The 27,866-nt window shown below is 44.0% G+C and overlaps 1 protein-coding gene across 1 annotated transcript in view; it reads right to left on the bottom strand.

The window, feature by feature from the left end:
• The window catches only part of LOC148034101 (putative phospholipid-transporting ATPase 4), a 131,096-nt gene extending 104,495 nt beyond the window's left edge, over window positions 1–26,601 (bottom strand). Inside the window, exons 1-3 of the mRNA XM_087682107.1 lie at window positions 25,674–26,601; window positions 18,157–19,529; window positions 17,876–17,986 (exon numbers count right to left, since the gene is read on the bottom strand). Coding sequence (XP_087538233.1) covers window positions 17,876–17,986; window positions 18,157–19,529; window positions 25,674–26,228 — 2,039 coding nt within the window. The 5' untranslated portion in view covers window positions 26,229–26,601. The remainder of the gene's footprint in view (window positions 1–17,875; window positions 17,987–18,156; window positions 19,530–25,673) is intronic.
• Between the last annotated feature and the right edge of the window lie 1,265 nt (window positions 26,602–27,866).

Genomic DNA, 27,866 nt, shown 5'->3' with positions numbered 1-27,866 from the left:
ATTTGGAAGTAGACAGCATATCTGCTTGTTTGGGGTTGGAACGTGGATACCGACGGTCCCATGGGGTAATGACGTTGCCTCTGGCTTTTGAGCGTTGCCTCTGGTATCAAAAGTCAGCTTTGCAGGTGGACCCTTTAGACGATCCGAATACATTTTCCTGGCGGGCTGAGGACGGGGGGCCGAGGAAACCATAGCAGGAGCAGAGCGCTCGGAAGACAACATTTCCTTCCTGCGCATATATGTACGCATGGAATCTTGTGAGGTAGTAGGCACAGTACTCTCCATGCCGGCAACAATCCTGTTGCCTTTTTTTGCACGTACTTCAACCCAATCAGTGGCACGGGAATCCAGACCCGAAACCTGTTGTTTACCTTTAGCCAGAACTTGGGGCGGATGGATAGTATCCAGCGACGGAGCATCACACACCATATCTTCCATGGGCGGAGCAACATGGCCCGCATCTGAAATGTGTTGTTGCTCTGGGCATTCTGCCATAAAATGCCCCAACTATCCACAGGAAAAGCAATGGCCTGCAAAATTGCCCCATTTCAAACGAAAGTGTAACGGATGCATGCCAGAGCAATTGAGGCGTAACCAAGCAGGCCTTTTCCTTGCAGTATCCCATAACATGCACAAGCGGTTGCGATTCACAGCCTTGAGACTGGGAGGGACCAAAACTGTGCCCACAGCGGCCATAGCATCCTTCAATAGCGGCCAATAAACAGCCGGACAATTTTCCACTTCTACCCACACAGGGCATTCACGTTGCAGCAGGCGCTGAAAATCTGCCATCGGGCGCCATGGAACCACATGAACCAACCGACGATCCAAAAACAAAGGCAGTTTAGACAGGAGAGCAGCACGGTGCGTCTCAGTTTTCAACAGGACCTCAAAAAAACCCCGGGACCCAACAAAAATCTCTTCAACACACACTCCTTGTAGCAGACTCTGCAGCCATTGGCGAATACGGGAAAGCAGCGGGATTCGACCAGTGAAGAAGAGGATCACAGCACGTTCATAAAACACCGAAAAATATCGTAGGACAATTTTTGGGTCAACGGTAGCTTCCAGAACATCGTCAGGTGCAGAGTCAGAAAAAGCTTCCTGGTTATGTTGAACATATTCGCCAAGCAGAGTGTTGGCAAATTCCAGCAGATGTTCCCAGTCCACATCCTGAGAGTCCACCGAATCCGAAGCAACCTGCGCATAGGAACGATCCTGAATAACACCTATCTCTGCCAAAGTATGCTTGGTACGTTTACCCGTAGGCTGGATGTCAGGACCCGGGGGCATCTCTTCAGTGCACAGAACCATATCCTCCGGTTCCTTAGCATCAGAATCTGGGCCAAGTGCTGCCACCGTTTGGTCTATGAAATCCAGATCCAATCCAGCCATCTTGGATGACGAGCTGATCTCGAAGGAGGACTGACGCACAGGCGAGGGGGGCGACCGACAGGCGAGGGCGGACCTCAGGCGTGGGCAGAAATCAGGCGCGGGCAAAAGGCCGGACGCACAAGGCGGACGGGCGTGAACCAGGCGCAGAGCCTGCAGTGCACGCGGGCGACAGCAGGGCTGGAGGCGCAACTGACGGGTTGCCAGATGCAGGCGAGGAGCCTGTGGGTGACGACACGAGGGCGGTGACAGGCGACGGCAGGGAGACAGGGCGGCTGCAGACGGGGTGGCACGTCTCTCTCTCGCTCTCTCTCTCTCTCTTGCTCGCCTTGCAGATCAGCAAGCAGTCAGGTCGAGATGCTGCCTTGCTGACGACTGTGGGGCTTAGGGTTGACCGCCACCGGGCGGCTCTGCAGAAGGGAAGCGAACAAGTAGGCGTACCTGCGGACAGCAGCGTAGGCGAAAGATGACGGGCGTCGGCCGGCGTGGGAGCGGGAGTGGTCAGGAAAACGGCGCAAGGGAACCCGGGAAGGACCAGGACGGCGCTGCGGAGCCAGTCGCGTGACACGAACACGGACGAGACAGGCGAGCGACGGCAGGGACTCCACAGGCTGGCGACGGCAGGGACGATACGGGCGGGCAACGGCCTATGCCGGCTGTACGCGGGGGGAAGCAGACCACGGACGACGACGAGACGGCAGGTCGCGAGCAAGCGCCATCGATTTTCGCTCTCTCTCTCTCTCTCTCTCTCTCTCTCTCTCTCTCTCTCTCTCTCTCTCTCTCTCTCTCTCTCTCTCTCTCTCTCTCTCTCTCTCTCTCTCTCTCTCTCTCTCTCTCTCTCTCTCTCTCTCTCTCTCTCTCTCTCTTTTTTCGTAAAAGGTAATTGTATTAATTACGGAAAAAAATACAAGATTACATGATTACATGAGTACAAGAGACACGAGAGCCCTAGGCCAACGTGTGGGAAATCCCCGTACTAATGCACTAAAAATCTCTCTCTCTCTCTCTCTCTCTCTCTCTCTCTCTCTCTCTCTTTTTCGTAAAAGTTAATTGTATTAATTACGGAAAAAAGTACAAGATTACATGATTACATGAGTACAAGAGACACGAGGGCCCTAGGCCAACGTGTGGGAAATCCCCGTACTAATGCACTAAAAAGGTTACACCAATCATGGCAAGGACCCAGAGGCAATTGCCAAATGCCAGGAATGCAAATCCTCCCGAGGGAGAAAGTCGGAGTGCCTGATGAGATGTAGCTGCCAATGCAAGAGCCCTTTAAGCCTTGCAATATGTCTCGGTACATTAGAGGCTGAATCAAAGAGAAAAGCATTGCGCGTGGTCCAAATGTGCCAGCATCCCCAGTATCTGAAAAAGTGAAATAAGATCTTCATATGTAACGGTGGTGGTGTGGGATACTTTGGGCGCACAAAAACCCAATCGAAAGGAGTCAGTGAGGACCCCACCACTGCGCGCCAGATTTGCGACAAGAGTGACCAGATATTCTTGGCGAGCGGGCAAGAAAGAAAACAATGTCGGGCCGATTCCGCCGTAGTGATACAGAAGAAACAATTGCCATTCGAGATTCGACGCTTGGAAAGGGCCGAGGCAAGAGGAAGACCACCAATCATTACCCGCCAAAGAAAGACCTTGCATTTGAAAGGTGCCTTATTCCGCCAGCCCTCCATCAACGTTGCCTGCCACCATGACAGCGATTTCCGCAGTCCCCAAACAGTATTAGCTTTCACACCCAGCCATTGGTGATCTTTAATGAGAAGATGATACACCTGATTAGTAGAGGCCTTTTCCAGACTCAACCGGCCTGCAAGGTCCCAGTCCTGCCAAGGGCGATCCACAGCCAGGGCAGGAAAGGGTTGCCTACCCTGAAGTTCCAACGAAAGCTTCCCCCATAAATCACGGTATCCGCGCGGGATCCTGAAAAGTCTCCTAGCAGTCCGAAACGATGCGAGGACATTGCGAGTAGCAAGGGTAGCATCCGCAATCGAAGTCACACCCAAACGGGCCATGCGGTTAAATCTTGGTCTGAGCTGATGTTTATCTTCCCATGAAAGTAATCTGGATACTGCCAACAATTCCAGCTGAAAGGAGTTAGTCTGCAAGCGGTCCCCTACAGGATGCCAACGGGCCTTTTGGAGCACCACTTTCCAAGAGCCGACCAAGTGCAGTAACAAAGAGGAAGAGGGACTGGAAAATCGAGAGTCAGCATTAAGGACATGCCACCAAGAGGCCCGAAGCCGTGTGTTACCTTGGCGGAGCCCGCTGTCCTCAAGAAAATAACGGGCTATGATGGTCCACGGGTGATGATCCACACACATGGCACGAAAAAGAGACCAATGAAGAGCCAGCATATGAGTTTCCGCATCCAAAATAGCTCCACCACCCATGCGCTTAGGGGTACATGCATGTGACCATGAAATCCAGGAAATGCCTGCCTGCAGTGAATCTTTTTTCCATAGCATGAAACGAATGGGATGAGTGAGAGCCTTCAAAGTAGTAGGCGTCCATGGCAGTAATGGCAGGAAATACATTAGCATTGGTAGCATAATTGCCTGAGCCACTTTGAGGCGGACATGGAATGGCCAGGCTTGCGACTTCCAATACATAAACTTCGCGGCCAGTTTTTGTGAAATCCACTCCAGCAGGTCCTTTGGCCGTACATCCACCCCCAATGGGTATCCAAGATGCCTGACAATGGAGCCACGGGAAACCACCTGGCCCTACCAACCTAATGACTGTAAATCAAGCTCCGTGCAACTGAGAATGCCTGACTTAAAGGCATTGATGCGAAGACCAGAGGCCTGACCAAAGAGCGTCCAAACATCTAATGCCTTACGAATGTTGTCCCTGTCCGCCTGCAAAATCATAAAGGAGTCATCAGCCAAAGATTGGCTAATGAAGTGCTGCCCCAAAGGAAGAGACAACCCTGCCAGCTGAGCAGAAGCCGCCATGGAGGATAACATTGAAAGGACCGGGTGAGTTGCCAGGGCAAAGAAGAGAGGACTCAAAGGGCAACCCTGTCGGACCGAGCGTGCAAGGACAAATGGCTCTGTAACCCCACCATTGAGCATAACTCTTGAAGAAGCCGCAGTACTAATGGTGTAGATCAATCGGGACATCCGGATACCAAAGCCCATAGCAGACATGAGATCTGCAATGAAATACCAGTCCACACTGTCAAACGCCTTTTCCAGGTCCAATTGAATCAATACCACTTGCTGACTGGAGTGCCGCGCATAGTCAATAGCCATTTGCACATTTAAGATATTATGCAGAATGTTGCGGCCCTTAATGAAACCATATTGGAGAGGATGCACAATAGCTGGAAGGTGCTTGTGAAGCCGATTTGCCAGCACTTTGGAGAAGATTTTATACATCGCGTCCATCAAAGAAATTGGTCTCCAGTGTTGCAGCTTTGACGGCGAAGGGACCTTTGGAATCAGTTTGATAAGGCCTTCTTTCCATGAGGAAGGCATGACCCCTGTTTCCCAAACCTGCTGAAACATGATCACCAATGGCTTTACCAACTGCGTGGCCGAGTGCTCAAAAAATTCATTAGTGAGACCATCCCAACCAGGACTTTTATCCTTAGGCAGGTGCAACAAAACATCCATAACCTCCTCTTCGCAAATATCCACCTCCAAAGTGGCTTGCATATCAAATGGAACCTGCTGGCGGACCAAATGATAGAAGACCGAGCGGGCATGCGAAACCTGGCTAGAAGGCAAGGGAGAAGAACCAAGAAGATCCAGAAAATAATTTCTGCACATATTGATAATGGTCTGCGGATCAGTGTGACCATGCGACCTTCCGAATCCTGGAGTCGAGTCATATTTTCGCGAGCCGGAGAAGCATGCAAGGCGCGAAAGAACTTATGAGACTGGCAGGCACTATCTTGCAATGTGTCAGTCAAGTTATGCAGCTTGGCCTGCTGATAAGATTTCAAGCGAAACACTTGAATAAGATGGGCCAAACGCCTCTCCAGTGACAGCAGAAAATCATCATCTGGGGAGTCCAAGAGCAAGGAACGGACCAAAGCCAATAAGTCCTCTGCTGCATGTCGACGTCGGCGACAAAGAGAGGCATAATGAATCCCATACTGCCGAGCAACCCGCTGCACATTAGAGAGCAGGCGTGCAAATGAAGCCAAGCCCTCAGAGGCGAAGTCCAATAAGAACCTCTCAATCAATTGCTGCATATAGCCCTGAAAAATTGGATGTTTCAAATAAGAGGAGTTGAAGCGTAAAGGGAGCCTATCCAGCAACTGCATAAAAGGTGCAATAGATTGTGCCCGCATCTCAAGCTGGAGGGGGAAATGGTCCGACAACGCATATTGCTGCAAGACCTTCATCTCCAGCATCTCGGGAAGAAAATCATCCCCCTGCATGATATACATTCTGTCCAACCGCGACCAAGTGGTTGCATATTGTGCGGAATGAAAAGTAAACCCTGAAAAAGAAGGGTGAAGCCACGACCAAAGATCTTGCTTAAGTACGTGCAAAGCAAAGGAATTCCACACCCGGCTTTCCGGCGTATCCATTACCGAATGCCCTGAAGTGGACTGAGAAGAGTCAACACACATATTGAAATCTCCAACCCCCTTCGGCCAAGTGACATGGAGCCCTGCAAAGTCGACCAAAGATCCCGTCGGGATACGGGATCATTCGGAGCATAGAGGCCCAGCAACCATAAAATTTCTCCTTCAAATAAGACTTCGATTACCAGAAAGCGGCCCTGCACATCATTTTTAACAAGAACAGGCTGGTATTTCTCATGGACAATCATCAGCACGCCCGAATAGTGCGTAGCATGTGTCCCTGCATAAAACAGACGGAATCCATGACAATCCACAACTTTTCCTGCTTCACCGTGGCTTTTGTGCTCAACTGCACACAATACATCCCACTGGTTCTCATGCAAGACAATCCACATGGTATGTTGCTTATGGTGAGAGCAAATGCCTCGCACATTCCACGTGGCTATCTTCATATATCTTCAAAAAAGGAAGTCAGGAACGAGGCGCCTGTTGCCTCGATTTCACCTTTTCCGCGAGAGCATCCAGGACACCCTCATCCAGAAAATCAGCCAAGACTGCAAACGAATTCGGGCGACCTGCTTTAGAGGTAGAAGGAAAATCCACTGCCTTGGGAGTGGAGCGGGGATAACGCCGATCCCAAGGTGTAATCACATTACCTTTTGCATCAAACGCCAGCTCAGCAGGTGGGCCCTTGGGGCCGTCTGAATAGACTTTCCTTGAAGACGGATTACGGGGGGCAGACGGGGCCATAGTACGCGTAGCTTGCTGTGAAGTGACCATTTCTTTCCTGCGCGTATACGTGCGCACGGAATCCTGGGAAGCATTAGGCCCAGGATCCGCCAGGCCTGCATCCAACTTTTTACCTTTTTTTTGTCGTGCCTCAATCCAATCAGTGCTAGGGGAATCCAAACCCCGGACCTGTTGTTTGCCTTTATCCATGACATTAGGTGGCTGAAGGGTCTCCTGTGTCGGGGCATCAAGCACCATGTCATCCTTGGGCAGCACAACCTGCGCATCCTCAGAAGACGGTTGCCGTTCCAGGCATTCGGCCATAAAATGCCCTAATTTACCACATGAAAAGCAGTGTCCGGCAAAGTTGCCCCATTTCAGGCGAAAATGCAAAGGATGCATGCCAGAACAATTGAGGCGAAGCCACGCAGGCCTTTTCCTGGCCGTGTCCCATAACATGCATAAACGGTTTCGGTTCATAGCCCTGAGGCTTGGGGGAACCAGCACTGTTCCCACAACCGCCATCGCGTCCTTCAACAATGGCCAATAGACCACTGGACAATTTTCCACTTCCACCCACACCGGGCATTCTCGTTGAAGCAGACGCTGGAAGTCAGCCATAGGGCGCCATGGTACAACATGGACCAAGCGGCGATCAAAGAATAGTGGCAACCTGGACAGGAGCTCAGCTCGATGCGTTTCCGATTTCAACAGCACCTCATAAAAGCCGCGAGGTCCAAGGAATATCTCCTCAACACACTCCCCTTGCAATAAATGCTGCATCCACTGGCGAATATGTGAGAGCATTGGGATCCTGCCAGTGAAGAAAAGTATAACTGCACGGTCATAAAACACCGAGAAGGACCGCAAGACTGATTTCGGGTCCACCGTGGCTTCCAGCACATCATCCGTACCCGCATCAGAGAAAGTTTCATTATTATGCTGGACATAATCGCCAAGTAGAGTATTGGCAAAGTCCAGCAAATGCTCCCAGTCAATTTCCTGCGAATCCACAGGTTCAGAGGCAACCTGCACATAGGAACGTTCCTGAGGACCCATTGGCTCGTCAGAAGTATGCTTGGAGCGTTTGCCTGCAGGCGGCAATTTAGAACCCGGAGGCGGCTCCTCCGTGCATGGCACCATATCCTCCGGCTCCTCTGTATCGGAATCAGGGCCAAGGGCTGCCACCGTCCGGTCTAGAAAATCCATATCCAGGCCAGCCATACTGCTGTCTTCTCGCTTTCGCTCGCTCCCTCACTCTCTCTCTCTTTCTCTCTCTGTGCAAGTCCCGCAGACCTGCAAAATCAGGGAACCACCCGGCTGCAGCAACAGGACTGCAACGAGGCTCCTGTGGAGAGCAGGACAGACACGCGCAGATGAACCGGGGCGCACGGGAACGGGGCAGACACCAGTGAGGCTTCAACGCGGCTGCAACAGTCTTACACGTTGACGCAGAGCAGTCAACCACAAACGGAGTTCTCTGCACCGGGCAAAACGTTGACGGGGCAGGCGTCAAAGGGTCAGGCACAGGCCAGGCGTCGAGGGGGCAGCTTGGAAGGGCGCTGCTCGCTGGCGCAGAACCAGCGACCAGCGGCGGATCTGGCGAGCAGATGTCGGGCGTCAACGGAGCCGTGCGGTAGAGGGCGCAGGTTAGGGCGACGACAGGGGGCGCGATTCACAGGCTGCAGAAGCACACGAAAAACACAGCGTGGAGGGGCAGGAGCCGAATCCTGGTTGACGCGCTGCCCTAGACGAGCAGGAGCAGGGAAAAGCGCCGCAGCAGGAACTTCCCGTCGCAGCCAGTTCCGCCATCGCTCCTCGCCATCACGCCTCACACTCTCTCTCTCTCTCTCTCTCTCTCTCTCTCTCTCTCTCTCTCTCTCTCTCTCTCTCTCTCGTAATGAGCAGTTATATTAATCACATGAGAAATACAAGAGTCACAATAGAGTAGCAAAAGAAACTGCCATATGCCCAAGAAACTAAATACTCTCTAGGAAGAAGGTCAACATGCTAAATAAGATCCAACTACCAATGGAGAAGACCCTTGAGCTTAGCACTGAATTTGAACCCTGGAGGTGAAGTAAAAAATGAATGCATTTCGGGTAACCTAGCTATGCCAACAGCCCAAGTATAAGAAGCTTCTTGTTCATGATTCACACCCTAATCTTACCTTACCTTCGGCCTCAACTGACTTTGTCTTTAGCCCTTGTTCATATTAGCATCTCTATTTTTCAAAACGCACTAGACACACATGGACACTCATTACAACTAGTGCCTTATTTTGATACTACAAGGTGATTAGGTAGCTTTGGATATTGCTAACTCCCCTATGTAGGTGCTCTACTTGCTACTTCTAGATGATAGTCTATATAGTACAAAAGAAGCAATTGTCATTCAAATCTCACATAACCATTACATGCTCTCACAAATGATACAAAGAAGCTACCAATTTACCTCTTCGTTGTAGTCTATCCACAAAGGCATGTCGATGGCTCTATGACTCAAGCCATGCAAGCCAGCTCCATCTCCATAGCTTTGATCACCACACTTACTAGAAGAAGAAGAAGAAAAACCAAAAAGCTTCACCCGCACAAATCCCTTACCCACCCCCCCCCAACCCCCCTCTGTCCCCTCTCTCAAGTAAGATGGAGAAGCAAGAAGAAAGCTCCAAAAGATTGCATACCACAAGAATGAGATTATCCATTCATTTTTTTGGGTTTTATATATGGACTTGATTTTTGGGTATCCCACCCTTTCTTTGGTCTAAATCGGACTTCTCTTAGTTTCTGCATGTCTTCCAATTTTAATCAACCTTCCTAGCTTTAATGAGCCGAAGCCTTATGCCACCAATATCTCACTTCGACAGGGGTGTGCATGCGCGCGCGTGCGTGTGTGTGTGTGTGAGTGTGTGTGTGTTTTACAATTTGCACAAGAGTGAGCTTGGCTCTTAAAAATAATTTACAACACAAAGATCTTTTAAAATTTATGAGTGACCAAAAATTGCATTTGTGCCACATTCGCCTTACGCTTTGATTTCTCTTGACCTTTTTCAAGTTCTTTTGCTTGCCTTTTTCAAGAAGAGGTTAACATTATCCCCCTCCTAAATAGGTGCCAGTCCCATGGCACTCTGCGACCTAGTGGGTAGCATTGTGTGGCTGGTATTGACGGTCACAAAGGGGATGGTAATGGGAAGTGATGGAAAAAGTTGATGTGACACTTGGTTTCTCCTCATGGCAGAAGGAAAGAGAGATGATTGTCCTAATATATGTCGTAGGTGAGGAGAGATAGGAGACAATGTTGCAAGGGCCACAAATGTCGTTGGTGTCTTCAGTCATCACCATGTTGAGAACCTACAATTATAAGAGATGTATCCATATGCCAAATTCCAACATTATTCTAACCATCGAGGCATTGTAATGCATAAACTGAGCATAAACAACACCCCGTAGCAATGATATACCACATGATAGTCATGTAAAACATACATCAATTGCAAACCACATGCACATAACTTATGCAATTGTACTTCTTTTGTATCACCTGCCAATGTACATCGAATACCATCCATGTATTCCATACATGCCTTGCAAATATACATCACATCAAAATGTACATTCCATGTATTCCATACATGTCAATAACCTTGCAAATGTATTGTTTCAGAGCCTAGGTGCAAACCATACCATATACATATGGACTCACAATGACTGGCACACTGAATAGTGATCCCAACAACAAACCACTATTAGTATATAGTACCCTGGATGCAAACCAAGTACATCCAAGATCCATTACATAACTGAGCTGTCCATCACTAGGGAAGTGGAGGTGTAACCTCCCCCTTGAGCATCAGGCAATACTCTCGACCTTCTATGGTCTACTAAATCTAAATGAGCCCAATCCAAAATCAGCTCTAAGTAAAACACATCAAGGTAAAGTGCATCCCTAGGATGACCTGCCAGGTCATTCTCCTTCATCTAATTGCATTCTTTCATAGGTAAAACAATGCTGAAGCTACTTGCATTCTTTCATAGGTAAAACAATGCTCCTTCACCTAATTGCATTCTTTCAGAGGTAAAACAATGCTGAAGCTACTTGCCTCAAAACCTCCACTAGGTTCTAAGTCTTTTTCCCTCTTGAGCATTGCAATGCTTTATACTTTCAAATTGCTGTAATTGCAACTTAACTAACATGCAAGATTGCATCCAATTGACTAACTAGCCCCTCATGTATATCTGACATGCCAGGAGCACCAAATGCATTAAGAAACATTCTTGTTTACATACTTTGGACCATTACAATGTGATTTTACATGGGAATTTGCATGCTACCAAACATACCAAGATACAATTTTCCATACACTGTACGTATTAATAGCTGCATTTTTTCTCATCCGAGCATTACTAGCTCATTTTTTCTCATGACCTTATCATCCCTGTATGCAGTCCCTGGCCCACCACAACATGGAAACTAGTGCCACCACCAAAGTACCCTAGCTACCCCATCATTGCATGCGTACCTTACCATCCAAAAAGCATTGAATTGGCACTTCCAAGTTGGCCTTGCATATGCATCAATTGCTCCACTGGCATCATTTGCTTATGCTCACTACCCACATTTGGAACATCATGCTTGTGTATTGACTCTTCCTTCGATGCATCATGCTATCCCAAAGCTCTTGAAGACAATTTCCTCTTCTTTCCTTTGCTAGCCTCCTTTAAGGGATGAAAAAAGAACATGAAGTGAGGATCATTTTCCAATTGCACAAACATTTGAGCTGTTGTACTCAACTGATCTTTATAGTGGTCATCAAATTCCTCTTCCTCTTGCTGGCCATGATCACCCTCTATAGGCCAAGGAGGACCCACATTTTGGTCTAAACCAACATTATCAGCTTTGCTGTCCATGCTATGCCTTGTACAAGATGCAAGTTGGGTATCAAGGCGCTTTGTTCACTTCCCATGTATTACACGTGTATTATTTATTTGTACATGTGCATGCACCCTTGTGGATAAAACCCATAAACCCTAAAGTATAAATACATTATTTAATCTTTGTGTACCAACACATTGTTGGTACACACCAAATTGTGGAGTCCACTCTGTGTGTGTGTGTGTGTGTGTGTGTGTGTGTGTGTGTGTGTGACTTTCACTTCTACACTTCACGCCTGAACATTGCTTCATATTTTGCCGCTACCATTCTCTCTTCTGTCTTCAAAGCATTGCATTTCCCCCCACCACTTTGTGAATTTTTCAGATTGAGAGGCATCATCCCTACGTGATCCCATCTCACTATCTAAGGACATTCTTGCTATAAATCTTAGTTGAACACAATTTCAGTACTAGAGCAAAGCTTCTAACCTCCAATCAAGTGCCACGGGCCCACCAAGTCATGGGATTTGATGGTATCCCAATGATGAAACCTAAAACCACCCTTTCTTCTCAGAGAGATGGTAATGACCTAATTAATCAACAATTACAGCAAGCATAATTAATTCACATAAATTGAAAATGCACACTTTACTATTGAATCTTGGAGAATGGACAGCCTGTTGGCCCCAAAACTAGTGCCCCTTGTGGTATTTCTTTAGCTTTTATTGCAAACAGATGGACTACAATTGAGATTCCATGATCTCCTCCGCTAATCCAAGTGCCTCTTACTATCAAAACTGACAAGCAAGCCTTCAAACCAATTTGCCCCTTGGTTTGCTTGGAGATTCGCCTTCACCTTACTCCTTAAAAGACAAACTAAGTCCCAAATCTAACATGGGCTAGCTGGCCTCTTAAATCTCCTTGAAATTATTTAATTTTAGTGCTTGAATTCAAGACTTAGGTCCTTAGTTCTGTGCAACATCCCAAGGTGCTATCAAACCCTAATTTTTGCTATAAATTAGGGTTTATAGCAGAGATTTTCCAATATCTCCACCTTGAATGACTCAAATGATTGAATTTTACTACAATAACTTAAAAGATGACTGTAGGATGAGAAAGAATATTATAGAAAGAAATTTTAGAGTTTCATCACGAGAACACTGAAAAACTACTGCTGCCCTACTCAAACAACCATGGAAGTTGTCAACTACAACAGAAAGGCCGTCGCCCCTCTTGTATGTTGTCAACTGCATCAAAAGGACCTTGGGCTGATATCACTTGCACCTGAAGGGCTCCAAACTGTTGTCACCATGATGTAGGATTGGTTCTTGGTGGTTGCAAACCACATCATCAACATCTCCTTGCACTCTAACAGCCTCCTTCTCTCTCAATCTCTCTCACAATGGCTTGAATAGACTTTTACTAGCCCCCAAAAAAGTTTTTCCCACTTATATGGGCAAGTTTTGCCAAGTGACAACTATCTAATCCCATTTTTCAACATTATCTAGTTCTAAAAATTAATTTAATAATTACTCTAGCGCCCAAAAAATTAATTCAACCAATCAATAATTAAATTGGCCAGGTCAATTTCTCTTCCAAGTATCCCTAAGCAATTATCACTCCCCCTTAGACAGGTATTAATTAATTAATTAATGCTTTGTCTCTAATATCACAACCACTAACATTAGTAGCCAATAAATTGGTCTAGGCCAAAATGACGCTAGGTACCACCTAGTACCTGTCAAGTATAGCTTATTACAATTTTAACTTGGCACCAGCTGATATCTTGGGATCCTAGGTCCCACACTGTGAAATATTTTTAATTAAATGCTAAACAAAGTAATAAAATTTCACATCCTCGTAATAGAAGACACTTCCTACACTAATACTCTAGAAGGGGTTGGAAATGCTTATGCATTTTTCACCTACAAGCCTTTGATGTCCTTCGCTATGATTGTTGTTAGGATACCTCTAAATCCCACCAGCATAGCCTTGGTTGTAGCCTTTTTCCTTTCTACTTTCTTGTTGACCATCGGTGTGGATCAAATCTTTTAGGGTCCTTCGTTCTTGTGCTCAATGTCTTACCTATGGCATGGATGGTTTCCTTGACGCAAGCATTAAGGTTTATTTTGTCCATAGTTCGTACTACTACACTCTCTAGCATTTCCACGTGGATCGTAATCATTATGGAGTTATACGTGGTGCTAGAGAATAGTATGTGTATCAAGTTTGCTTGGCTCTTCACAATAGGATCCAGAATATCTTCTGTGCGTACTCCATCTTGGTGAACACCCTCTGCTTACTCATACCGAACCTAATGTACATATCTATTTTGCTTCTCAATATCCTTTTTGCTTTATCTCACAATTCCAAGCCCTGTGTACCACATTTGATCGTAGAGATACTTCAACCTACCATTGGCCATTGGCCTCCTCCACCATGATTGCTCTACTACACCTATCAGGATCATAGGTTGTGAGAAACTCAATACACTTATCATGGTCCACCTTCCCTTCAAACTTTGTCTTTAATCCACATCCATCCACTAGCTCTTTTGCTTCTAGATCCTTGATCATTGCAAGGTTGTGAATCCGATGGTACCTCAAGTGGCAATACCTTCTAATTTCCATCTTCAAACTATATTTGATATGTTTTTCTTCCATAAATGATAGCTGGGAATCGATGATTTTCTCCTACACAAACTTCTCTCCTTGTCCTACCATTTCATAGAACCTAACACAAGATATAATAGGGAGATATTAAGGAAAAAGTATTTTTCGTTAATACAACAAATTCAATATTAGCTTATGCATTTAACAAATTGTCTTAACTTCTACTAATTTCTAGTTTTCCTATTGAACTATTCGGTTTTTTGTTTTTGTTCATAGTTTAGTTTTGTTTTGAGTTTCAGTTATCCCTCCCCCTACCTAGTTAAATGCAATACTTCCTAGGATTGTGAGGAGCAATTTATGAATATGTTAATTCCAAGGTGTGCAAATTTTTACTTATAATGTGCTTGCACATTTATTTATATACACTGCGGTAAAATACACGGTTAATGAGTCAACAACCAATCATAAAAGTGAGGATTATACTCAAGTGTTGCATAATGATCCATATCATGTGAGCGTATATGGACATGCGTTATGTAGGTCAAGATATCCGTTAGAACAATTGATTTTGAGTCAAAACAAGCACCTGCATGGTCATAGGTGCGACGTAGGTTGGGTCATATTTGGTAGTCTTGATAGCATAATGTTGTTCAAAATTGGACATAATTTGACAACTAAACCTTTCCCATTATGCACACAAAATGAAATTTTTGTGAAGCTGAAGCTACAAACTTGGTTCTGTGATTTGTGCATTTGTCGAGCATCCTTATGAGATTCCTATTGCGTTTGCGGTGGTGGGATGAGGTATTACAGCCAATGGTTTCTTATATATCAACTCAGGCTTAGTGGGTGAAGCTTTGCATTTTGGCGCTTGTTTCTTCAATCTTTTACGTGGTTTTGGCAAAGGTGGTTCTTGTGGTCGATAAGCATTGTTTGCCGGTAATGGTGTCAGTATGGCTTGTGTGGAGCTGGAGGGCTGTGGGCACTTTGGCAACCATAGCCAAGAATTTCCTACATATAGACTTGCACTTGTAGTAGTGCCTTCAGAACCCATCTACCTTGGGAATGGTTGCAAGGTTGGTGCTTCTCAATCACATGATGAGAGGCGGGTTTCTTTGGCCTTTTTAAGTTTGGGAACTTTCTTGTATTTGTGTTCTATCTTGGGGATCCACTTCTAATGGTTCTACCTTGGTTTAACCGCTATGCTTACTAATGTGTTGCAGTCTGCTTGTGCTTTGAGTAACTGATTAAGCAAAGGTTTTACCCCTCCGTAAAGGTTGTGTTGGTTGTGTTTGGGCCTGTCAGTGGCATCACCTACTTTGAAGAAATAAGTGTGCCCTTGTTGAAAGCCATGATGATTTTTATGTTAGGAAGCTCTAGGTATATGCATTACACATCATGGTCAACTACACAGCCTATCATTTAAGTGGTAGTCCCTACTCACTCACAAGGTTCGCTGCCTTAAAGAGCACATTAAACTACAGGCTTCCCATGCATGTGGATTTGTAGGTTCCCCCTTACAAGATCTGTCCTGCTGCTTTGAACACACAGATCCCCAGCTACTCTACAACAACACTCAACCATTTGGTGTCAAGAAAAGTCATGTCAGCTTTGCCAGCTTGAAGGACATTCTCTTCCAAACCCTTTCAAAGGTTGATATGGGCTTCATTCCATCGACAGCTATGCTGGGCAACACATAAATAAGAGCCTCCCAGCCGTCTAAAATCCTGCACTCCATTCAACACCTGCAAAGGGTGGTGTCACCTAGACTGAGGCATTGACTAAAACTACATCCTTCTACATGAGAGCCATTCTTTAAGTCATGCAATTGCCCTCATGCTCATTACAATACTTTGGGCACTCTATTCAACCATTGACTATGTCCAAATCAACATAGTTGCAGTAGTTGAGCTGACATCAGACAGGCCCTACAATTACCTAGGGTGACAGCATACTTCTGTGCCTACAAAGTGGATTGACAAAACCCACCCTGCAGCTGCTGTGGAGCTCATTGCTAGCCTTACTGCTTGGAACATCTAAATAGAATGATCTCATGCAGTCATCGATCAGCACTCGCCACCTATAGACACCATGCTATGACTTTGTGTTGAACTATACTCATATCATCCTCTGTGGCTTGTTCCTCTCTTGTTGACTTCATACTTTCATTCAGGAAAAGAAAAAATCTAAAGTTCGATGCACTCAGAGGCCTCAATGCTTTGATCACCAGTCTTAATCCTCCCCTTGGCAGGCTCCTCAAGTTCAGCAATTCAGTGGCACCATCATCTTCTCACTCTTCCTGTCAATCGCCAGTCGGAACTTTCAATGCCACAGAGCTTCCATGCATTGGACATTGAGCATGGTATAAATTTCAAGTAGCCCTTACAGGTCTAATTCTCCAGGTTATCAAAGATCACCAATTAGCCGATATACACACCAACAGACAAAGCCACAACTATCCCACCTATGAGTCTAATGATATGCAATTTGATTGCCCTTTTTGAATTTCCAAGCATCTAGCTCCATCAGCTGAGGATGTCTAATCCCAGTATCCGACAGATTACAATGACACATGATTTGTTTGGCTGGTTACTAACACTTTCTCTTACCTTGGATGAGACTGAAGTTTGGAAAGTATCTGCAAATTGCTCTGTTGTCCATGGCATGGAGCTGGCAAGATGGAAACAATTGATATTCCAGCATCATCAGCAAAATCCATAGCCCTCAACCAGTCTGAGCCACATAAAGATAATGCCACCCTTTCTAGGATAGGTCATTCACATGCACATGTGGACTAGGGACTTACAATTACTAGCAAAGGGGTTTACTAGCAAAAATCATTACATTATACCCACCATCATGGCTTTTCATTCCATGTATTGGTTGTCACACAGGGCAGGGGGCTGCCTACTGGTGTGTGTGTTAAAGAACCAGTGAAAACTCTTCTTTTTCATGGAAGGCACAACCCTTTTAGACACAGGGTAAGCCCACATTGGCTTGCTTGATATACTACATTCCATGCCTAGTTAATGCCAATTTTCTCTATTCTTTTGGGCCCCTTCCCACTGTTGTCCATGCACTTTCTGGTAGGACCCTGGGATTAATTCCACCAATCAGCAAAGGAAAAAAGCTAAAATATGTTTTGTCAGGCAGCCAGTGTGTAAAGGCCACCCACCACCCAAATATGTGTGCCCACAAAACAGTCACCTATTTGGGGAGCCATGGTCATGTGTAATCACCCTCATTATTGATAGCCCAGCTGCTTCACAGAGCCAACTTTGGGTGTTTGAGTGTTTATTTTAACATCCTTGTGATTCTTATTGATATGCTTTGTTGTTCTGAAGATTATATCATTTTTTATTTTAAACTTAAATTGGAATCTTGAACTTAGAGGAAAAGTTTAAAATGGTTTGTCACCAAATTGGAGTTTTGTTCTTTCAGCTAATTGTTCTCAAATGAGATGTTAGAGTAAATGGATTTGTTTGGAAACTAAACATTGAAAACATTAATTGCCTAAGTTGATTCCATCTTATGAAATGGTGAAAGTTTACTTAATAACAAATCTTCGACTAATGCAACATTTCTAATCATAAATTCTTCAGAAATGGAAGCCTATCCAGGATAAACTGATTACTTGGGGTATCTCTATCCCACATGTATGCATTGGCACTTACCTAAAAATGATTGCTAAAAACAAAAAGACCTGAGAAAACACTCACCTATCAGCTCCTTTGCAGAAGAGGTAAATTTCCTTTTGCTCATCCTGAATAATAATGGACATGCGCTTTCTCGCACTGCTGAATTCCAAGAGGTCAAGAATCATGTATTCTCTGAGAATAACAACATTTTTCCTTAGATGACATGTGAAATTTAATTATTTGGTGCTCAATCAGAGATATGATGGATGCTTCTAGAAAATTGCTATATGATTATGTTGGGGGTGGAATTATCCAGACCATGCAATTCACTGTGTCTGCTGTTTGATTGACTCTCACATTACCTTAGCATAATCTTCCCACTCGACAAATCGGGTTCTCTCACCAACACGCTTGATTGTGTACGGTTGCAAAACTCAAAACCAAACTCCCGAGCAGCAATGACAAAAGCTCCCTCATCAGGGGACTCAACTTCATAGCTGAGAGCACCAGTTGTATCATCCTTCTCAGGGATAGCTGTATGACAGACAGCAAGAACGCGAAAAAACAGAAGAATAATTTCTGGGTTTGTTTCATTAATCCAATTGCCATGCATGAGTCTGTAATCATTGAAGTTAAACCCTTTCACATGTGGATTTTCATCTTTGTTCACATTATCAACTAGCTGAGCATCATCCACAGGTATTTGGAGAAGCTCCGATGCACACCTCCCTAACCTCTTGGCTGCAGCCCTCTCAACCTCTGTGATCCCACATCCATAAGAGACTCCTGCTATTGAGCATTTCAAAAACTCCATCATGTTGCGAGTTAGCGTTCCTGTTTTGTCAGACAAAATGGTCTCAACCTGTCCAAGTTCCTCATTCAAATTTGATGTTCTGGCAGCTGCAAATTTGTTTGTTTCTGTGTGGTACATAAATACATCTTTATCTATGAAGGCAGCTTGCAAAACCTTGACTATCTCAATGGATACATACAGGGAGATAGGAATAAGATAGCCATACAAAATCAAGGCAGTAACAAGGTGTAGCAGAGCTGCTACAGCTGCCCTGCTAGGATTATAAGCTGAATCTGCAATATCAGGTTGTAAGTACCACCACCTTGGTGTTTCCTTTTTTGTCCTGACACCAAATGTGATTGATCCAATAATACAGATAGTAAGTAAGATACTGAACAGCAAGTATATTATTTTGTCCATTTTCTTTTCAACTCTACTTCTCTTTGATGGTGAATGTGTTGCATTCTGCATCACCTTGGTATCATGACCACTAAAGATGACAACACCATATATGTAATCAGTATTTCTGAGCTTTGAATCTCTTAATAAAATCTGCTGTGGACCAACAGGATAAAGCTGGGATCCTAACACATTCCCTCTATCAGCATAATCTAGGTTGCCTGTGAACGTATATAAATTGGGGTTAGGATCCTCACAATTGATCACAGGATCAAAGGATTTGAACTGAATATCCTCTTCAAGGTTCATAGTACATTCTAAAGACCGCTTTAGCTTTAAATTGGTCTCGCCATCTAAATTCATTGTTTCCACATAGCAAATTCCATCTTCAAAGTTTGATGCTAGAAGGAGGAGGTCAGCAGGAAAATAGTTGTCTTTCTCCACCTTTACAACATCTCCAACCCTTAATACTTTCCACTGTTTCTCAATAAATTCTCCATCTGATTCATGCACTTTCACTTTCCTACTGTTGACTATCTTATCCTGTAAGATCACATTAGCTTATTGAGCGATTGGTATATGTTTCTAGAAAAGTTGGACAAAGTTCACAAATATCATCCATAGAAAATGTGCACGTACAAGCCATATTTTTCAGAAGACACCAATGGCTTAAGCAGTTGAATGGCATTCAGGATACAATTCTCATTTCCTCATTTTACCAATTAAACGGATTAAGGTCCAAAGACAATGTGTAGAAGCACATATGCTCACATGCTTATACAAAGAGGTATAACCCCACCAAACAAAGACCACAAGAACATAGCTATGGGACTTACAAATATATTCTTTTAATTCTCACAAACAAGTCCTCATTCTTCCCCTGCATACTTGTCTCAGGAATTTTTAAGGATTGTTCAGCAGATATTTTGGTTCCAGTTAAGTTGCACTCGATCAAACAGTAAGTGTTCTTTGCATGTAGGTGAACTCCACTAAAGTATGTGGAGATGTGCAACAAAGGTATTTAGACTCAAGCATCTACTTGCCTGAACAAAGTAGAGCTTCAGCTTTTTGCCAAACAGATTAGGAAGCCTTCCTAAAGGCACCAATCATAGAGTCCCTATCAAAAAGAGAGATTCTCAATGCACGCTCATGCAATCTAGAGGCTATTATCATCTTACAATCATCTCCTAATTGGAACTTTCACCATTCAATGGAAACCATAAGGAGCTCTCTCCATTTATGCGCTAATATGTTTTGGCAATGGGCCACTTTGGTGCTTCCCTGACAGCGACTTTAGGGTTGTCAGTCAGGCTCTCAATTGTGGGTATATTGCCTACATATAGGCCTAAGGGCCCTATCCTCATGTCAAGCTGATCAGTATATTCAGCATCATATTTTCCATGCTTCTCTTCCTTGGTCACAATTCAAATATCCATGCATTCAATGTTCATGTGTTCCAGAAATGGCATTCCCGATGGTCCAAATATCCATGCGTTCAATGTTTGCATGTTCTAGTCATGACATTGCCGATGGTAATTTCCTTCAATTTTCTAGCATCTGAGTAATCAATTGGAATCCAAAACCAACTTAACCATGAGGCTTTTGAGGACACTTTCTATGGTTGAATTTCAGCAGACTTTTCCAGTTCAGCGAATAGTGGTTGAATGTGGGGATGTCCCAAGCTTCACAATGTGGTAAGCGAGTACTCACTTATGATTCCATATTTCTCTAGTGTTGTGGGGGATTCCTCTTTCAAGCTTGTGGGATCATAATGGCTCTTTAATCTGCAGCCCAACCTTCACAGGTGCTCCATAAGCTGTCATCTGCCCGAGAGTGCTAAACCTGTTATCATCTGCTCCTAGAGGTGTCAAATCAGCTGTCGCCTACATTAAATGCAATCCCTGATGGCTGGAACAGCTCCCCAAACTGGTGCCAACAGCTAATCAGTCTCCCTCTTGCTTCTTTCAGCCTCCAAAATGCTGGAATGAGGCCTAACCAGCCTCCAACAGCCTTCTCCTCACTTGCACGGGAAGGTTTTGCCAAGTGGCAGCCTTCCAAATAGATTTTTAGCCATCTTATTAACTCTCAGAATTATTAATTCTCAATTTTGAAAATTGATTTCAGCCCTTTGTCCCTGCCCAGAAAATTAAAAATGACCATCCACAATTAAACAACCTTGGCCATTTGGTCTCCCAAGTGATCCTCGGTATTGATCAACCCCTAAACTGGCATTAATTAATAATTACTACCTAGTTCCTAATGTAATTGCTGACATTTAATGGCTAATTAAATACCCTACGCCAAAATTAACACCAAGCACCACCTAGTAGCTTACCAGTATAACTTATTACATCCATTGCCTTTGATACCCACTAACATCTCAGGGTCTTGGGCTCGTCATTTTGACTTAACCAACTTACACATCACATGTGCACATTCAATTAATGCCTAACCAAATGCTAAACAAAGCATCAAAAATGCGCATCCTCATGACAGGCCTCCCCCTTGAAATCTTTGCAATTGTTCCTAATTGCACTGCAATGTACCAAAAGCAAAAGATACTACATTGGAATTTTCATAAGGCATCATGGTAAACAACATCGACCGCTGCCACTTAACCATGCTACTACAAAAATACTTGCTGAAAATATCTAGCCAACATGAGCAAAGCATGATAGACAAAAAGAATCCAAAATTGTTCCCAAAACCTCATGGGATGCATCCATTACTAAGATATCATAAGTGTTCTAACCAATTAACCATAGTAAAGCATAAACCCTAGCGGAATTATCAATAGCATCAAATAGCACTCTGCTATCCATGAAAACTAGATGAATACCATTGATAACTCATAATCATCCATAAGAGACTAGCAATTGAAAGTCGTTCTTTGATGATCAGCAACAACTGATGATCCATAACTGATAATAATCCAATGCAAGTGTATAGTTTCAAAGCTACAATGAAAACCATACCAAACTGCATACCACATATATCCAATGACTCAGTACATTGAATAGTGATCTCATGGCAGGCATACTATCAACAAACAGTACCTTGGATGCATGTTGAATGTATCCAAGTTCTACAATACACTAGAGCTATTAAGCTAAAAAATATCCATCACACATTAAATCTTCATTAGCTCACTAAACCAGCCCCAAACTCAAAGATCACCAAAGTCTCTATATCCCATAAGCCAAAACCCTAATTTTGGGAGGATCCTCATCTATAAATAAGAGAATGCCTAGCCATTCTATCCATCCCTTATTTTGCAGGTTACCCCAACTCTTTCCAGCCTCCATCCATCAAGCACCTCATTTAGCTTGCTACTATGGTCATCTCCAACTATCGCCCTTCGACCTGGCAACTCCTATAGGTTGTGTATTGCCCCAGCTTGCTAACGCCATCATCATTTATAGCAAGTCATTTTTGCATTTTCAGCGCTTTTTTTCATCAAGCTTGAGTGGTGGTTAGAGCACTCAAGATCCATCTCCCATGGACGATGTAAAGAAATACTCTTCCACAAAAAACACAATTATATGACAAACGCATAGAATGATAATGAAACATAGTTAGGGTTAGGGTAACTCGGAGACAATGAACATAGTGAATGATAATGAATGAATACTTGATAGAACACAATGTTCAAAGTGGGCACATATTTTATAGTAAACTCCTATCAAGGAAATGGGCCTAAAGTGGTTCAACTCCATGCATTAAATGTGTTTAGGGATGAAGGATTAGATGCTCTTGGTCCAAGATTCCAATATGTTCTCTTTTCCCCAACATGAATCGACTAAGCCCACCACAAAGTGTATCATCATCTCTCCTATTATAGACACTCCTTCAATCCATTTCAGTTCTTTTTCCTCTCTATAACAGAGCCACATACCCTGCAATTTGACACATTGCTGCAGAGTTGAAATGAAGCCCATACATGGGTCAGACTGCCCGGCTGCAATGCTGCTTGCCATTACATTAAATTGCATCCTCGACCATGTAATCGATGCTCACCTGCTTGAAATGCCTTGTGTTTATAACCAGCCACTTGTGATACGCATCCAATCTTTGCAATTCAAAAGGATCCAGGTGTGAATAACTGGAGCATGTTCAGTTATAAAACACGAAAATTTTACTTCTAGCTCAGTAACTTGTGGTAACCAATCACATCCCATTGGACAATACCATTTATCTAACCTAGCCCGATATCCAAGATGACTCAAGGAATTGAAGATAAGTTGAGCTTCATTTGCTTGTAGATGACCTTTGATATCTACAAGGTCAAATCTGCCTGCTGCCTCCTCCCAGACCTCAAGCTCCTCGTCATGCAACATGGCTACACTAGTGGAAGCATCAGCATTGTCAATTACCATGTTGAAATCTTCAGCTATTGGGCCTCTAGATACATCAATCTCCTTCAAGGTTTCCCATAATATTTCCTAAATCTGACCTCATTGTAGCCATAGATGTTTACAAGATCTACAAGCTCTACTTCCCATGCAATCTGCACCACGGAACTTCGCCCATCAAGATAGCTAAATTTCCACTGGGATGTCTGTTGGTTTTTGCAAATGTGGCACAACTGGATTCTCCATCCACAAAATAGACAAAATCCCCATGAGTGAAAGTGTGGCACTGCATGAATGTAATTTGTGCTCGTGGGTCATAACTGCATCAAAGTTTTCTATGTGAACCACCTCCAAAAAGGCCACATTTTGAATCTCCATTGAGACCTCTAACATTGAACACTACTATCTTGAAGTTGTGTTGCATTCCCATCCCAGTTTTGTTTTTCCAAGGATTGTCTTTTGAATCCCTTATCATTTTTATCTAGAACTGCCAAGCATGCCGGTCTGTGCAGTGAACCACATCAGGTACCACCCTGCCCTCTGCAGCCTTGCATCATTGTACAAAGATGCCATTTGAACATTTGCACGGATACCAGGGTATTCCTAGTCGAGTTGGTCAAGAGGGATTTGATTAATATTTGTGAAGGCACTGGCTTGCCCTCTATTTCCCTTTGGGATCATTGCCTTGTTCCAAAATTACCAAATCTGGGGATGCTTTGACCAAGTACTCTCAGGCAGCTCAACTTTCTGTTTGACCCCATTAGACCTACTTCTCTGATGATTAACCAGCTGCCATGCTCCTCCATCTTCTTACTTCCCCTTCTTCCACAGTGCTGCCCTCTTCTTTTTTGCCACCTTTCACCACTTCTGACCAAGATTTTCTATTTGCCTATACTTTGGATTTTTTGGGTTCATCTTTAGCATGCCCCCACAGCCCACAACTATAACATGACCCAGCAAATTTACTCCATGCAAGTTTGAATTTGACCCAACAATGTAAGGTACATCAACCACCAGTGAATCCGGCTTCTTTTACCCTATGTTCCAGAGTAGACAATACCTATTTCTAAATGGACTTGCCAACATCACTTATGAGTTCACTTCAAGCCGGAGCTGGACATCTTCTTCTATGCCGATTCACAGATTCTCAGGTTCCTGAGTTTGATGCCGGCATGGTCAGACCAACTGAATCACTGCACTGGACCTTCACATTTGCTATCTCTTCCCTCTTCTTCTTGTGCAAACTCCTAATTTCATCAGTGGCACTTGATGAACTTGACTCCCGGTTGACACTCCCTTCACTACATTCAAGCATTTCTTCATCTCCTCCTACTTCTGCTTCACCTTGCATGGGAGTTTTTTCACTAGCTTCCATGCAAAGTATCGCATGGGAGAGCAGGGCCACGTGTCAAGTTCCTTAAGTGGCCCTTAATTCAACTTATCAGTTATAAATCTCCACTATCTCACGGACCACCATACCCACAGACTTACTATATCTACCCACGGTAGCAAATTTGGTGTTGTCAGATATAGAATATAAATCCACATATGGATACTCCACATTTGCAAATTCACGTAGAACTGCTTTATCCACAAAACCGAGTGATGCAGGTTTTTGCCTGATTGTCTCCAAATCCTTATCCTGCATTATAGGAACGTTTAGGCAATCTCTGAAATTGTGTGGCACTGAGAATCATCTTTCAGATGGCCTAAAGCAGAACTGCTGCATTTGACTGAGAGGGAATTCAGAGGCAGGTAGTGAATAGCCTATGAGTAGATGAACGATGGCACGTCAGCGACACAAATGATGTTTGCGGCAGGATCGATGATGTTGAAGACTTGCAAATTAGGGCAGAAAACTGATTCAAGTGAAGGGAGAGCAGGAACAAAAATGCCACATTTTCAGCGAGATAAGCATGTGTTTTTTGGCTGCTTATGATGGCATTGGACAGCTAGGCAAGGGCTGGGCAACAAACAGCCCTTGGATACACTAGCAATCAAAAGACCGGTCCAAAGGAAATCCTCTGCATATTTTTTTAGTCTTCGCACTCTGAACCGTACCCCATTTCTCTAATCTCTTTTGAGAACAGTTGGCACAGCGGCACACAGTTTGTGAAATCGCGCTTAACTGATTAACTGTAGCTTGTGTGACACCCCTCTTAGATGTTTGCGCCAAGCACCTAAAAGTTGAAAACTGTTTACAAGTAGTGGCAGATACAAAGTTGAAATCTGTTTTTCAGATAAGACAAATAGTACAAGTAGGGTCAGATACAATCAGTGTGATTAGGTGATCGATTGAGGGAAAAGAAAATAAGGATAGAAGAAGGACGCGCACTTGTTGAAACCGCCTCAAATCCTCCATAACCTCTTTTAACACGCTGACTCCCACAACAAACACAAGGGGTAAAATGAGACTGATTGCATTGAAGGGGGCAATCGGTGTCAACGAGAACACAGCAGCAAAGAGGAAGTACATATTAGCAACCCTCCGAAACTGCTCAAATAATGCCTTTGGGAAGAAAGTCAGTGGGCTGTATTTGGTGGTTGAGACGTAATTCGATGTGTGCTGGGCCGAAAGCTCAGGATGGTTGCAGTACACAACCCTGGAGAAGCCCTGACATCCATCCTCGAGTGTGGCGGGATGCGAGCTGCCACACGCAAACGAGTACAATCTGCTCAAACGGAAGCCTTTCTTCTTCCTTGGAGCCATGTGAGCACCAAGGGTCCGATCACTGCCGGAGACCTGGTCAGGAAGTGTGACATGATCCAGCCACACAAACGCCTCTTTCCATGGGGGTTTTATTATTGCTGCATTGCGCTGTGCTTCCATGGAGCAGCTCCCCTTTTGCTGCTGCGAGAGGCTTTCCACAAGGCTACTTGCAGGCCCCATAGGCACAGTACAGCTTTCTGGATTGAGGCCACGCAACCATTTGTGCTCCTTGGCATGGACTGTGCGCTCACTGCGGGTAACATCGCTTCTAATGTGACAGCAAGATTTCTTCTTCTCCGTCGTCGTCGTCGTCGTCTTCTTCTTCTTCTGATTATTATATCACACCTAGGCCATGAAATTAACTAAATTATTGCACGCCGCGAAAATGCACTGTGTCATCGCAGATGATGCTGATGAGACACGGTCGAGGGGTAAGATTACATACTCCCGCGAGCGAGCTCCATCGTCGCGTTCACATGAAGTTGACGTGAGGGTAATTTAAACAACGGCCGGGGGCCTCCGTGGCATCCTGAAACAAAGGATGGCCATGAGGAGCCGTGTTACTTACCTACAAATATTTCTGGTAGCGGATACTAAAACCTCTAACTAACCTCACACTTTGGAAGGGTTTTGTTAATGGGGTCCTAGCTAGTTGGTTTGAGTGTGGGCGGGAGCGAACTTGTACACTTCTAAAAATTTGGAGGGATTTTTTTATCAAGTTCCATGTATTTGCCATTTTTTAAAGTGAAATGTTTGTAAAGTTCAAAGTTTAACTTTATATTTCAAGGGGCTATAGCTCAAGTGGTTTGAGTGTGTGGGTGTGTACGTGGGTCTTGGGTACACCTCCAAGACAACTTCCAAATTTCAAGCCTTTATCCCAACCAAAAAAAAAACTTTATATTTTAATTTTAAAGGTGTTTTTGAAATTTTTGTGATTTAATTTACATTAAACCTTGGTTTTTCTATCAGCATTGCCCATCAATTATCCACCAACAATGACCCCTTTTGGGTGAGCCACCAAATTAAGACTTTGTTATGCAAGTCTATAAGCCTATTAGTTTTATTGTGAGACCCATTCCAACTTGAATGATTGTCATCATTGCAAGAGTATAAGAGGGAAAGGATCGGCTATATCTTAATTTGTAATTGCAAAATTAGGTAGTCTCTAAATAAGGGAGAGCAATCATTGAGGAAATCGCGTAAACACAAATACCACAATGAATCTACCTAGTTGCATGTGCTTTACTTATGGTATGAGATGTAACTAAATACATGGTTAGGATTTGGTTTTTTTATGCATAATTTACTATGTGTCTTTAGGCACACTCAAAATATGATGTATTGGCAAATTTTGATGTGCTATCTTCTTGTCTCATACATCATTGAGGTCTAAGAGGACATGGAAATCACATTCTTTCTTTCTCTTTCATACTTGCAAATATCATTAGCCTTCATCATGCAACAAGCACACCAATTCCAATTGCAATTATCATTGTATGAGAGAGGAAAAGGATGAGGTAAAAAACTACTTCTGACTACCATTGGTCCCTAACATCTCCTCAATACCCTTTTTGACAACAAATCTTCTCTAACAATTGAATCCTCATGGACATATAAAAGTCAAATTCTCATGATAACAATAAAAGGGTAGGTTCACTAGACATCATTGTTTAGTATCACTATAGGCACACCATCTGTGTATGTACAAATCCCTTCTACTAACATGATTCATTTATTAGGCCCCTCTAAATGTGGATTGAGGAGGGTTTTAGAAATGTAGTGGCCTCAACAGAACTTGTGTGTTTACAACATCATAGA

This window comes from Lygodium microphyllum, chromosome 7, assembly GCF_053477565.2.
Source record: "Lygodium microphyllum isolate KBCC chromosome 7, Lygodium_microphyllum_v1.1.10, whole genome shotgun sequence".
In the NCBI taxonomy this organism is placed as follows: domain Eukaryota; kingdom Viridiplantae; phylum Streptophyta; class Polypodiopsida; order Schizaeales; family Lygodiaceae; genus Lygodium; species Lygodium microphyllum.
Note: the sequence above shows the minus strand (reverse complement) of the source record. Positions and strands in the feature narration are given on the sequence as shown.